Source organism: Thamnophis elegans, chromosome 12, assembly GCF_009769535.1.
Source record: "Thamnophis elegans isolate rThaEle1 chromosome 12, rThaEle1.pri, whole genome shotgun sequence".
Classification (NCBI taxonomy): Eukaryota; Metazoa; Chordata; class Lepidosauria; order Squamata; family Colubridae; genus Thamnophis; species Thamnophis elegans.
In genome coordinates this window covers 4147519-4160304 of record NC_045552.1, presented here as the reverse complement: position 1 = coordinate 4160304, position 12786 = coordinate 4147519, and the positions used below count along the sequence as shown (strand labels likewise).

Sequence of the window (12786 nt, the reverse complement as noted above, 5' to 3'; positions counted from 1 at the left end):
CCCTCCCGGCCGAGGTCATCTTGCTGAGCTGACAAGTGCTGGAAAAAAGATGCTGAGGTGTGTGCGAGGGGGGGGGGAGAGGGAGAGGGAGATGGGTGGGTGGGTGGAAGGATGGATATCGATAGACATAGAGATCAGCATCTTTAGATAGGCAGACAGAAAGATTCAGAGAGAGATGGAGATGTCAGCATATAGACAGACGGAAGATAGATAGATAGATAGATAGATAGATAGATAGATAGATAGATAGATAGATAGATAGATAGATAGATAGATAGATAGATAGATAGATAGATATGATAGGTGAGTGGATGGGTGGATGAATGGATGAACAGACACACACACACAAACACACACACACACACAGACATAGAGAGATTGACATACCAGCATATAGACAGGCAGAAGATAGCAATAGCAGTTAGACTTATATACCGCTTCATAGGGCTTTCAGCCCTCTCTAAGCAGTTTACAGAGTCAGCATATTGCCCCCAACAACAATCCGGGTCCTCATTTTACCCACCTCGGAAGGATGGAAGGCTGAGTCAACCCTGAGCCGGTGAGATTAGAACAGCCGAACTGCAGCTAACAGTCAGCTGAAGTGGCCTGCAGTACTGCACCCTAACCACTGCGCCACCTTGGCTCTAAGATAGATAGACAGACAGATACATAGAGAGATAGAGATGTCAGCATATAGACAGATGGAAGATAGGTAGGTAGGTAGGTAGGTAGGTAGGTAGGTAGATAGATGATAGATAGATAGATAGATAGATAGATAGATAGATAGATAGATAGATAGATAGATGATAGATAGATAGATATAGTGAGAGAGAGAGAGAGAGAGAGAAACATAGATAGAGATATCAGTATCAGTATATAGACAGACAGTAGGTAGGTAGGTAGGTAGGTAGGTAGGTAGGTAGGTAGGTAGATAGATAGATAGATAGATAGATAGATAGATAGATAGATAGATGATAGATAGATAGATAGATATAGTGAGAGAGAGAGAGAGAGAGAGAGAGAGAGAAACATAGATAGAGATATCAGTATCAGTATATAGACAGACAGTAGATAGGTAGGTAGGTGGGTGGGTGGGTGGATGGATAGAGAGAGAGAGAGAGATTGAGATACCAGCATATAGACAGGCAGAAGATAGATAGATGGAGATAGATAGATAGATAGATAGATAGATAGATAGATAGATAGATAGATAGATAGATGATAGATAGATAGATAGATAAAGATAGAAAGATACATACAGAGATAGATATCAGCATATAGACAGACAGCAAGACAGAAAGCTGTGTGTGTATGTGTGTATTAGCATCTTTATATATGTATGTATACATACATACATGCACTAAATACACACACGTATGTATGTATGTATTTAGTGTCACAACCCCTGTTATGCCCAAATATGGGAGGAAGTTCACTGCTTCCATTCTCTGTCCATTGGCTTGTCACAAGAGACCATCCAGACAGAAACCCAATATTTTTACTGTTGCCTTTTTACATTTGTGTTGTATTAGTCTCCCTTTATTTATTTATCAGCACAAATACAGTGTGTGTGTGTGTGTGTGTGTGTGTGTGTAATATATAAGGCAAAATCCAACAAGTGAAGCTCCCCTTCCCTCTCCCCCTCCTTCCTCTCCTTCCCAGCAGAAGTATCATCTATCTATTCCTGCTGAGCAGGCAAGGAAGGAGGGGGAGACGGGAGGGGAGCTTCACTCGTTGGATTTCTGCCTGCTCTCCCACCATGCTCTCTTTCCTTCTCGTGTTACAGATGGGTAAACACAGGGCCAAGAAGGACGGATTGAACCGCAAGCTCCGTTTTTTCCCCAGCATCGACGTCACACTCTCGATCTTTTGCAAATTTAAAAAGGCTTGGATAGCAGGACAGAGGTTTGCAGCGAGAGAGGGAACATTTGCAAAATAGCCGCAAAATAGCCGTGGCTGGCAGGCTGTTTCGATCCCCCATTTAAAAACCAGCTTTTTTAAAACAACAATTCCTGTTGTGGCTCCGCTGCGGCAGATTCGGAGAGTGAGGAGGTTGGGGAGGAACCTGGGCCAGTCCTGGAGTCTGGGGAAAGCTCTGATGAGGGCTCTGTGTCAGAGGCAGAGAGGGGGCCAAGGCCGTCTGACAGTTATCAGCTGCCTTCAGAGTCAGACATCAGTGGGGCAGAAGAACAGCTGGAGCCTGTTCCCAGTGTGCGCATGCACAGAGTTGCCAGACGAAGGGAACAGCCAAAGAACAGGGGTCGACTTGGGAGGAAGGCCAACAGGTGGACGTTGAATGGCCCCTCCCAGAGGGAATAAGAGAGGAGCGACAGGGGAGTGGAGTTTGCAGGAGACCATTAGTTCGCTTCATTGGTTCGTGACTCTCCAAGACTCCTTGCCAAGTTCTGCAGAGATCACCTGGCAGCTCTCCAAGCCAGATAAGGTCTGTGACCGTAAATCCTCCTTTGAAAGACTTTGCTGGAGGTGAAGGAGCAGAATTCACAGCCAATTAATAAAAGGGCTTTTTGTCGGGACCAGGAGTTGGCTTCATGCTCTTGGGAAAGCCTCGGTCAGAACAGTTCCTTACACTTATATGGCTGAAGTTCTCACTTCCTCCCTCTCTGTACCACTACGGAAACTTCCATGCATGCACCAAACACACACACACACACACACACACACGTATTTATACACAACCTTGCCAACTCCATTTCCTTGTTGCTAGGGAGTTCAGGTCAGGTCCCGAAAACTGCCCAAGGAAAGGAAATGACTTCTCCACCCAAACTCTTCCGTCCAAAGGGAAACCCAACCCAACCCAGTGCTGGTAAAGCCCAGCTCGGACATAAGACCGAAACCCCCCCCCCCTTTTTTTTCCCCACCAGAAATTCATCTCCAGGAGCCCAGCCTCTTCTTCCCCTCCGACACCTCCTCAGCGTCTACCCTTGGAAGCAAAATCCAACCTCACTGCTTGGGGTTGTTTCCTCTGCCAACACAGGCAGTCCTCGCTTAGTGACAGTTCAAAGTTACGACGGCACTGGAAAAAAAAGTGACTTGTGACCGTTTTGTCACCATTTTAGCATCTCTGCGGTTACCTGATCAAAATTCAGAGGCTTAGTAACTGGTTCATAGTTATCGTTTCCTTTTCCTATTCCTAATTCTATTCCCTATTCTATCCTATTCTATTCTTATTCCTAATTCTATTCCCTATTCTATCCTATCCTATTCCTATTCTATCCTATTCCTATTCCTAATTCTATTCCCTATTCTATCCTATTCTATCCTATTCCTATTCTATCCTATTCCTAATTCTATTCCCTATTCTATCCTATTCTATCCTATTCCTATTCTATCCTATTTTTATTCCTATTCCTAATTCTATTCCCTATTCTATCCTATCCTATCCTATTATTCCTAATTCTATTCCCTATTCTATCCTATCCTATCCTATTCTTATTCCTATTTCTAATTCTATTCCCTATTCTATCCTATCCTATTCTTATTCCTATTCCTAATTCTATTCTATCCTATTCTTATTCCTATTCCTAATTCTATTCCCTATTCTATCCTATCCTATTCCTATTCTTATTCCTATTCCTAATTCTATTCCCTATTCTATCCTATTCTATTCCTATTCCTAATTCTATTCCCTATTCTATCCTATCCTATTCTTATTCCTATTCCTAATTCTATTCCCTATTCTATCCTATTCTATCCTATTCCTATTCTATCCTATTCCTAATTCTATTCCCTATTCTATCCTATCCTATTCTTATTCCTATTCCTAATTCTATTCCCTATTCTATCCTATTCTATCCTATTCTATCCTATTCCTATTCCTAATTCTATTCCCTATTCTATCCTATCCTATTCTTATTCCTATTCCTAATTCTATTCCCTATTCTATCCTATCCTATTCCTTATTCTATTCTATTCTGAATTGCTGCTGATCCAGCTTACCCCAAACACTTCAAGCTTTCCAAAGTTTTGAGTTTTCAAAGCTTTTTTGAGTTTTCGGTCCTCCCTGAGGGGGAGGCAGGAAAATGTGACATCTTTTGGGAGGGACGTGACTTTTTTCCTTAATGGCTAGATGGATATCGGGATTTTCCCTGGAGGAATGAAAGGCCAATATAAACAATACGATCGGCTGGTTTCCTTGCAGCGACAAGCGAAAGCCACAGGCGTCCACAGGATGTGGAGTGCTGTCAGAGGTGCCGTCATCTTGAAATTCGGGGCCCACACCCTATGGACACCTCTGGGCAGGTGCACTGTTATGGGCTGGGCGTGGGAGGGACAGGCACGAACTCCTCCAGGGAACGGCCGCGGTGGAAAGCTAGACGTGGCATTGGGCTTAGCTCAACAACTTAAGCAGGGCACTAGCTGGCCTTAAACCAGAGCTGAGCACTTGCTCACAGCAGCTCACCCAGGTGAAATCAAACACAGTCTGGATTCACACTAGTACCAGGAAGAAGGGGAGGGGAGGCAAGGAGAGGGGAGGGGAGGTTAAGGAGAGGAGAGGAGAGGAAAGGAAGAAGGAAAGGGAAAGGAGAAGGAAAGGAAAGGAGAAAAGAAAAGGAAGAAGGAAAGAAGGAAAGGAAAGGAAAGGAAGAAGGAAAGGAAGAAGGAAAGGAAGAAGGAAAGGAAAAGAGGAATAAGGGGAGGAAAGGAAAGCAAAGGAAGAAGAAGGGAAGGGAAGGGAAGGAAAAAGGAAGGGAGGAAGAAGGAGAGGGGAGGAAAGGAAAGGAAGAAGGAAAGGAAAGGAAGAAGGAAAGGAGGAAAGGAAAGGAATAAGGGGAGGAATGGAAAGCAAAGGAAGAAGAAGGGAAGGGAAGGGAAAAGGAAAGCAAAGGAGGAAAGGAAAGGAGGAAGAAGGGGAGGAAAGGAAAGCAAAGGAAGAAGAAGGGAAGGGAAAGGAGGAAAGGAAAAGAGGAAGAAGGGGAGGAAAGGAAAGCAAAGGAAGAAGGGAAGAGAAGGAAAAAGGAAAGGAGGAAAGGAAAGGAGGAAGAAGGGGAGGAAAGGAAAGCAAAAGAAGGGAAGGGAAAGAAAGGAAGGAAGGGAAGGAAGAAGGAAAGTAAAAGAAGAAGTGAAGTGAAGGAAGAAGGGAATAGAAGGAGGTAAATGGATGAAGATGAGAGGGAAGAGAGGAGGAGGAGGTGGCAGAAGCTGAACAGACAAAGCTTCCTCCATCCCTCTCTTCTATTGAAGGCTGCACCCTTGGGGTTTCTGCCTGCCAGATTACGTGCTGGGCTGCAATAATCCCTGGCGAGTCTCAGACAAGACACATGGCCCTTTAGCTACCTCATTATACATCTGGGTTCATTCCTGCCTAGTGAAAGAGACAAGCATCCCGCAGACAAAATCAAGTTGGTTAGATTTTCTTCTTTTTAAAAAAAAAAAAGAAAAGAAATAAAAATTAAAAATAATAAGTGCCTCCAGGAGCTTTTGGGTTGCAGCCCGGGCCAGCTGCCGGCTTAAGTGCTGTAAAGCCAAGATCATAAATGTTCGCGCGTGATGATGGATTAATGTCGCCTGCCAGATGATCCTCAGCTCAAAACAAAGCAAAAGAGAAGCTTCAGATATAGTTGATCTAAATTAGTTGATGCCTGGACTTCAACTCCCAGAATCCCCCAGGCAGCAGAACCTCTTTCAAGACGTCTGGACTTCAACTCCCAGAATCCCACAGGCAGCAGAACTTCGTTTAACATGGCTGGACTTCAACTCCCAGAATCCCCCAGCCAGTGGAACAACTTTTAAGATGTGTGGACTTCAACTCCCAGAATCCCCCAGGCAGCAGAACTTCTTTCAAGACGTCTGGACTTCAACTCCCAGAATCCCCCAGGCAGCAGAACCTCTTTCAAGACATCTGGACTTCAACTCCCAGAATTCCCCAGCCAGTGGAACAACTTTTAAGATGTGTGGATGTCAAAGCTGGCTGGGGAATTCTGGGAGTTGAAGTCCAGACATGTTAAAAGAAGTTCTGCTCCCTGGGGGATTCTGGGAGTTGTAGTCCACACATCTTAAAAGTTGTTCCGCTGGCTGGGGGATTCTGGGAGTTGAAGTCCAGACATGTTAAAAGAAGTTCTGCTGCCTGGGGGATTCTGGGAGTTGTAGTCCACACATCTTAAAAGTTGTTCCACTGGCTAGGGGATTCTGGGAGTTGAAGTCTAGACATCTTAAAAGAGGTTCTGCTGCCTGGGGGATTCTGGGAGCTGTAGTCCACACATCTTAAAGTTGTGCTCGAGATACACTGACCTAGACAATGGACAATGGGTTCAGACAGACTGCAGCATTAAATCTTTGGGGGCGGGGGTCATGGGGCATCTCCAAGACATGCCCCTGTCTTCTTTCATCTTCTTCTCCAAAATCTGGTCCCAGCTGGCCTCGTGGTCCACAAGGAGCTAAAAAGCTGGAGGGGATTTATTCACCAGCTGGGGGAAGGCATCGAGCCATTCCCCCCGCCTCAAACCTACATATTTAACAAGGCCGCAGCTCACCGGTTATCCTTTGCTAGCGGGATCCTTGCCCAATTGGTAAATCAGAACACAGTAGCAGGCCTGGGTTTGACAGATTTACAGCTTGGCTGGGAGATAATATTCTAATTTTCTTGTCAACTCTGGCTCTCTCTCTCTCTCTCTCTCTCTCTCTCTCGTCTCATTTCAGACCCAGCTGTGCTGAGTAAGGGGGGAGGAAAGAGTCCAAAATCTATTTTGAAGCCATATGTGGAGAAGCGTTGCCCGTTTGCAAAAGATCTGCACCGGAGTTGCCAAAATTGTGGAGTTTAGCAAGCGCGTTTTAAAACCTGGGCGTCAAAATACTGCAGAGGATCAGAAAACCATTGGCTTCTTTTAAAAAGCTTCGTGGATTGTAATTCCGGAGCAGGCAGTGAGCTGAGCAGCCCGGAAGTCACTTGAGGTCACTCCAAAGGCCATGGCAGTTGCTTGGAAAAAGGCGAGAAAAATTATATCGGTAGTCCTCGACTTACAACAGTTCGTTTAGCGACCGCTCGAGGTTGCAACGGCACAGGAAAAAGTAGCTCACGGCCTTTTTTCACCTTTGCAGCATCTCCGCGGTTACCTGATCAAAATCCAGACCAGCTGGCTCATACTTACGACCGTCGCTGTGTTCCAAAGTCATACGACCCCCTTTTGCGACTTTCCGACAAGCAAAGCCAATCTCCGATGCCGGATTCACTTAACAACCCCATTAAGGACCGCAGTGTTTCACTTAACAAGGCAAGTCGTAAAATGGGGCAAAACTCGCTTCAGACATTTCTCCCTTGGCTGCATACATTTCGGGCTCAGTTTGTTGAGGTCATAAGTTGAGGACTAGCTGTAATCAGGGAAGGAAAACAAGATCTGTGGATCTTCTTCCTTCTATATCTATGTATCTGTGTATCTATCTATCTATCTATCTATCTATCTATCTATCTATCTATCTATCTATCTATCTATCTATGTATCATCTATCTATCTAATCCAGTGTTTTTCAACCTTTTTTGTGCAAAGGCACACTTTTTTCATGAAAAAAATCACGAGGCACACCACCATTAGAAAATGTTAAAATTTTTTAACTCTGTGCCTATATTGACTATATATAATTTTCCCACGGCACACCTTACACTATGTCATGGCACACTAGTGTGCCGCGGCACAGTGGTTGAAAAACACTGATCTAATCTATCTGTCTATCATCTATCTATCTAATCTATATCTATCTATCTATTTATCTAATCTATCTGTCTGTCTATCATCTATCTATCTATCTATCTATCTATCTATTTATCTAATCTATCTGTCTGTCTATCATCTATCTATCTATCTATCTATCTATCTATCTATCTATCATCTATCTATCTAATCTATCTGTCTATCATCTATCTATCTATCTAATCTATATCTATCTATCTATCTATCTATCTAATCTATCTGTCTGTCTATCATCTATCTATCTATCTATCATCTATCTATCTATCTATCTATCCATCCATCCATCATCTATCTATCATCTATCATCTATCATCTATCTATCTGTCTATCATCTATCTATCTATCTAATCTATATCTATCTATCTATCTAATCTATCTGTCTGTCTATCATCTATCTATCTATCATCTATCTATCTATCTATCTATCCATCCATCCATCATCTATCTATCATCTATCATCTATCATCTATCTATCTAGCCTATCTATCTATCTATCTATCTATCTATCTATCTATCTATCTATCTATCTATCTACCTACCTACCTACCTACCTACCTACCTACCTACCTACCTACCTACCTACCTATCTATCTATCTATCTATCTATCTAAAACAAGAGCAGCTTTCTGGCGCGCACGCGCGGGAGTGCTGGAAACTAGAAGAACAGGAAGCTGAGCTTCCAGTTTCCAGCGTGTGGATGCCCAGCCGTCACCTGCTCTTACGGTTCGTGGCACGCATGCATGCGCGAAAACCAGCTGGCCAGCATGCATGCGTGCATCAGAAACCGGAAGTTCAGCATGTGCGCCAGGAGCTGCCTTTTCTGTTTCTGGCGCTCCCGTGCGGGCAAAACCAACTTTTTTTGACATGCATGTGCCAACCAGAATCCAGAAGAGCAACGGGCAATGGTTGGCATGTCCGGAGAGATGGCTCTTCTGGCACGCATGCCATAGATTCGCCATCACAGGCACATCCCAGCACCTATCAGTGCAATACAACCTGTGTCCCCAAAGGTGCTTTCTTTTAATTTTTATTTTCAAAAGCCAACGGGGACTTTCTTGCTCTGTTCACAAACCACGAACGTCCGATTTGCCTTTGGAAGTAAACAATGGATAAAAGCACCTTTGGGACAACCATGATTTGGGTGAGTAAGAACTTCCACAGACAACACAACCTGTTGTGTTTCCACAGTGGTTTGCACACTCTGCCAAAGGAAAGACCCTGTCGCTGCTTGGAGCAAAGGGGTCACCAGTCAGCCCAGATGCCAGGAGCCGAGTCCCAGAAAACTGGCATTCCTCGTAAGAAGTCAATCCCGGAGGGGAAATTCGTAGTATTCCTTGGCTGGGAATTTGGGAGCTTTGGAAGCAAACTCAAAGGGGTGTTTGGAGGGGAAAGGAAAACGGTTGCGATGACAAAAGGAGGGCAGGAAGGAACTTCTCTAATTAGCCGCGTACGCGACAAAGCCGAATCCCTGCGGAGCGGCCACGAAATCCGCTGGAAAATTTAAAAAACCCTCCCCAGGAAGCTGCAGAGCGGAGATGGTCAGCCTCCCTTTTGAGCAAATCTGCCTTTTGAACACAGGGCTCGTAAAAACGACGAAGTTCAGCCTTTATTCGCACCCCAAATCCAAGCTACGATCCTGCCAGGCTTGACTAGCAGTCCTCAAAGGGAGCCGGGAGCACTGAAAAAAAATGTGTTTGCAAGACACAAAGCTGGCCCGCTTACCTGCAGGCAGTCCTCGGCTTACGACCAAAACCGTGCCCAAAATTTCTGCTGCTAAATAAGTTTTGTTGAGTTTTGGCCTGTTTTACTCTTTCTGGCAGAGCGAATGCCTGCGGTTCTTAAATGAGGAACATGGCTGTTAAGAGCCGAGGTGGCGCAGTGGTTAGGGTGCAGTACTGCAGGCCACTTCAGCTGACTGTTATCTGCAGTTCAGCGGTTCTAATCTCACCGGCTCAAGGTTGACTCAGCCTTCCATCCTTCCGAGGTGGGTGAAATGGGGACCCAGACTGTGGGCGGGGATATGCTGACTCTGTAAACCGCTTAGAGAGGGCTGAAAGCCCTATGAAGCAGTATATAAGTCTAACTGCTATTGCTATTAAGTGAATCCCGCTTTTCCCTGGACATGGCTTGTCAGGAGGTTGCAAAAGGGGATTGCACGACCCCCGGTGGAAAACTGCAACCGTCATAAACATGAGCCAGTTGCCCAGCATCCAAATCTTGACCCCGTGACCATTGGAGATGGTGCAACAGTCATAAGTGTGGAAAACGGTCCTTAGCCACATTTTTCCAGTACAGCCGTAAACTACTGTATTTTTCAGACTATAAGATGCACCAGAGTATAAGATGCACCAAGATTTCGAAGAGAAAAACAAGGGAAAAAATAGTTTTTGGCCTCCGCACGTCCGGTTTTTGCTCCCTTCATCCACCAGGAGCACTCTGCAGGCCTCCCAAACCCTCTGCGTGCCACATTTTTGCCGAAAACGGCCGTGCGGGGTGGGGTTTCGGGAGGCCAAAAATGGTGCATCAGACGCACTGAAGGAGTATATGAATCAATATTGGAGAGAGAATTTCTATAAGATGTTTTATAGATGGCATTTAGATCCTAAAAAATTAGCTTGTATGTATCCGAACTTACAACCTAAATGCTGGAGATGTGATTGTGCTGATGCTACGTATTATCATATATGGTTGACTTGTAAAAAGATCAAAGCATTTTGGATAAAAATATGGTGGATTATGCAAAATATTCTTAAAAGGGGGATAAAGTTTACTCCTCAGTTATTCTTGTTAGGTATAATCACAGACTGTACAGTTATAGAGACTAATTTGATTCTGAACTTAACAACGGCAGCCAAGATTGTTGGTGGCGCAGTACTGGAAGAAGGAAGAATTGCCTACTATTCAAGAATGGACGTTAAAAGTAACAAACTTAGCAGAGAGGGCTAAAATATCAGCATACCTCAAGGATCATTCAGATGAGAAATATAAGCTGGAATGGAGAAGATGGATTGATTACATTCAAAATAAATACGGGATTAAGAAATTTCAGTTAGCTTATGAATGAATGAGCAAGGGATGTTACAACTTATCTAAAGTTAGCTTTACAAAAGGGGAGTTAAAGCACAAGCGAAGGGACGATGCTAAAGTTAGTTTATTTTAGTATATGGTTGCTAAATGTTTATACCCTGTATTTGTTCTGGGAGGTTGTGGGGGGTGGGAGGGGATGTGGGGTCTGGGGGAGGGGAAGAGAGGGAAGGTATATAATTGTAAAACTCATTAAAACTTTTAATAAAAAAAAAATTTGGCTTCTGCTTATATTATTGCAGACTGTCAGAAATTAGTTAGCCTAGCAAATTGTAACCCTAATACTGGACTGCAAATGTTATCTCACTGCTGTGTCTGGTTTCTATTCTTGGCTTCAAAGCTAGGCATATTCTTGAAAACATAGAAGAAATTGTTACATGGGAATAGCAGGCCCCATGGATAAAGGAACCAGACTAGGGAGTTTTCCTGCCTCGCAAATCCTTAAAGCCTTCTGCCGAAAAACAACTTGACAAAGGGGGGCTGCCACCCCCTACCCAAGGCTGTAGGAATCCTCTGTAGATAAGGTAGGCAGAGTCAGGAGCTTGAAAAAAAGGACGTTTTAAAGATCACGTTGATAACAAATCTTTGTCTCTGATGGGATAAAGTTTGTTTCTATCTGCCTAAAATGGTAACACCACAAAACCGCGGACGACAAAATCGCGGTCGACGAAAGCGCGTATGTGACGTCATCACAGCGCGATGAAAAAGATCGAAAAATGTAAAAATAAAGCGAAAACCTTCCCCTAACTCCCCCAAACCTAACCCTAAACCTAACCCTAAACCTAACCCTTAACCTAACGAAAAACCTAACGCTAACCCTTAACCTAACGCTAAACGTAACGCTAACACTCTAAACCTAACCCTAACCCTTAACCTAACCCTAACCCTAACCCTTAACCTAACGCTTACCTTTATGTGAATCGGCTTGCTGTAATTTAATTTTTATTTCAATTTTTCGATCTTTTTCGTCGCGTTGTGATGACGTCACATACGCGATTTCGTCGATCGCGCTTTTGTGGAACGCGGTTTTGACGGGTCACGCCTAAAATGTATATAATTCTCTGAGCTCCCCTTGCAGGGGAAGGCTATTCCTTCCATGCGTGCGTTTGTATGTTTTGGATATAGTTTTGACACCCAGCTTTTGCTACGGCCATAAATAAAAGCTCCTATTTTTTGCAAGCCTCGTCTGGAAGTCTCCATTCTCTTGGGCGTTTCAGTGGCTCCGGGAAACCTGCTGGAATTTTACAGCATCCACATTTCCACCTTCTTTTAGGGAAGGGGAAAAAAGTGCCTCTTATACTCCGAAAAGTACGGATAAATGGTTTACCTGTACAATTGTTGGGAAAAGAACGAGAAAATGAAAAACGCCTTTTCTTGCTGTCCGGCTGAAGTTTCCTTCCGAGATTGGCAGGAAGGGCAGCCGTGGAAGGATTTTATTCTGTGGGATCTGACAGGGGTTGGATGAGGTCATTGAGCAGCTCCGAGTCGCATCCGACAGAGAGGAGACGCGTCCCGCGGAGACACACCAAGATTCAGGAGTCAAACGGAGGTTATAATCTTTTTTTTTTTTTAATGGCTAACGTACAGCATAATCCCGGCAAAGGCTGCAGAAAAGTAGAAAGGTCTGAATGGAGACCCCAGGAGCCACGGCACAGGGTGGTAGGAACAGGCGGTCCAGAGAATAGAAGAGCTGTTAAGTTGCCAACGGATTGAATCTCCTCAACTTCCAAAAAGGACTTCGATGTGTTTTTTTTCCTTGAAGAAGTTTTGCTTCTCCTCCTCCAAGGAGCTTCTTCTGTTCTGACGGAAGGACTGAAGAAGCTTCTTGGACCGAAGTCAGAAGTGAGGAAGCTCCTTGGAGGAGAAGCAAAATGGCTTCAAGGAAAAACAAAACCCAGTTGCTTTTTGGGGGGGAAATGCACCTTTGGGGCAGCCGCGACTAGATTGAACTATGAACCTCCACAGACGAGGTTCCTCTGTCTTGGCCTCCCTACCTAGG

At 44.4% G+C, this 12786-nt stretch overlaps 1 protein-coding gene across 1 annotated transcript in view; it reads right to left on the bottom strand.

Annotated features, from left to right (window-relative positions):
- Positions 1-7131, bottom strand: part of LOC116515549 (carcinoembryonic antigen-related cell adhesion molecule 19-like) — a 125718-nt gene extending 118587 nt beyond the window's left edge. The window contains exon 1 of the mRNA XM_032227662.1: positions 7072-7131. Within this exon, the coding sequence (XP_032083553.1) occupies positions 7072-7131 (60 nt within the window). The remainder of the gene's footprint in view (positions 1-7071) is intronic.
- Positions 7132-12786: the final 5655 nt, after the last annotated feature.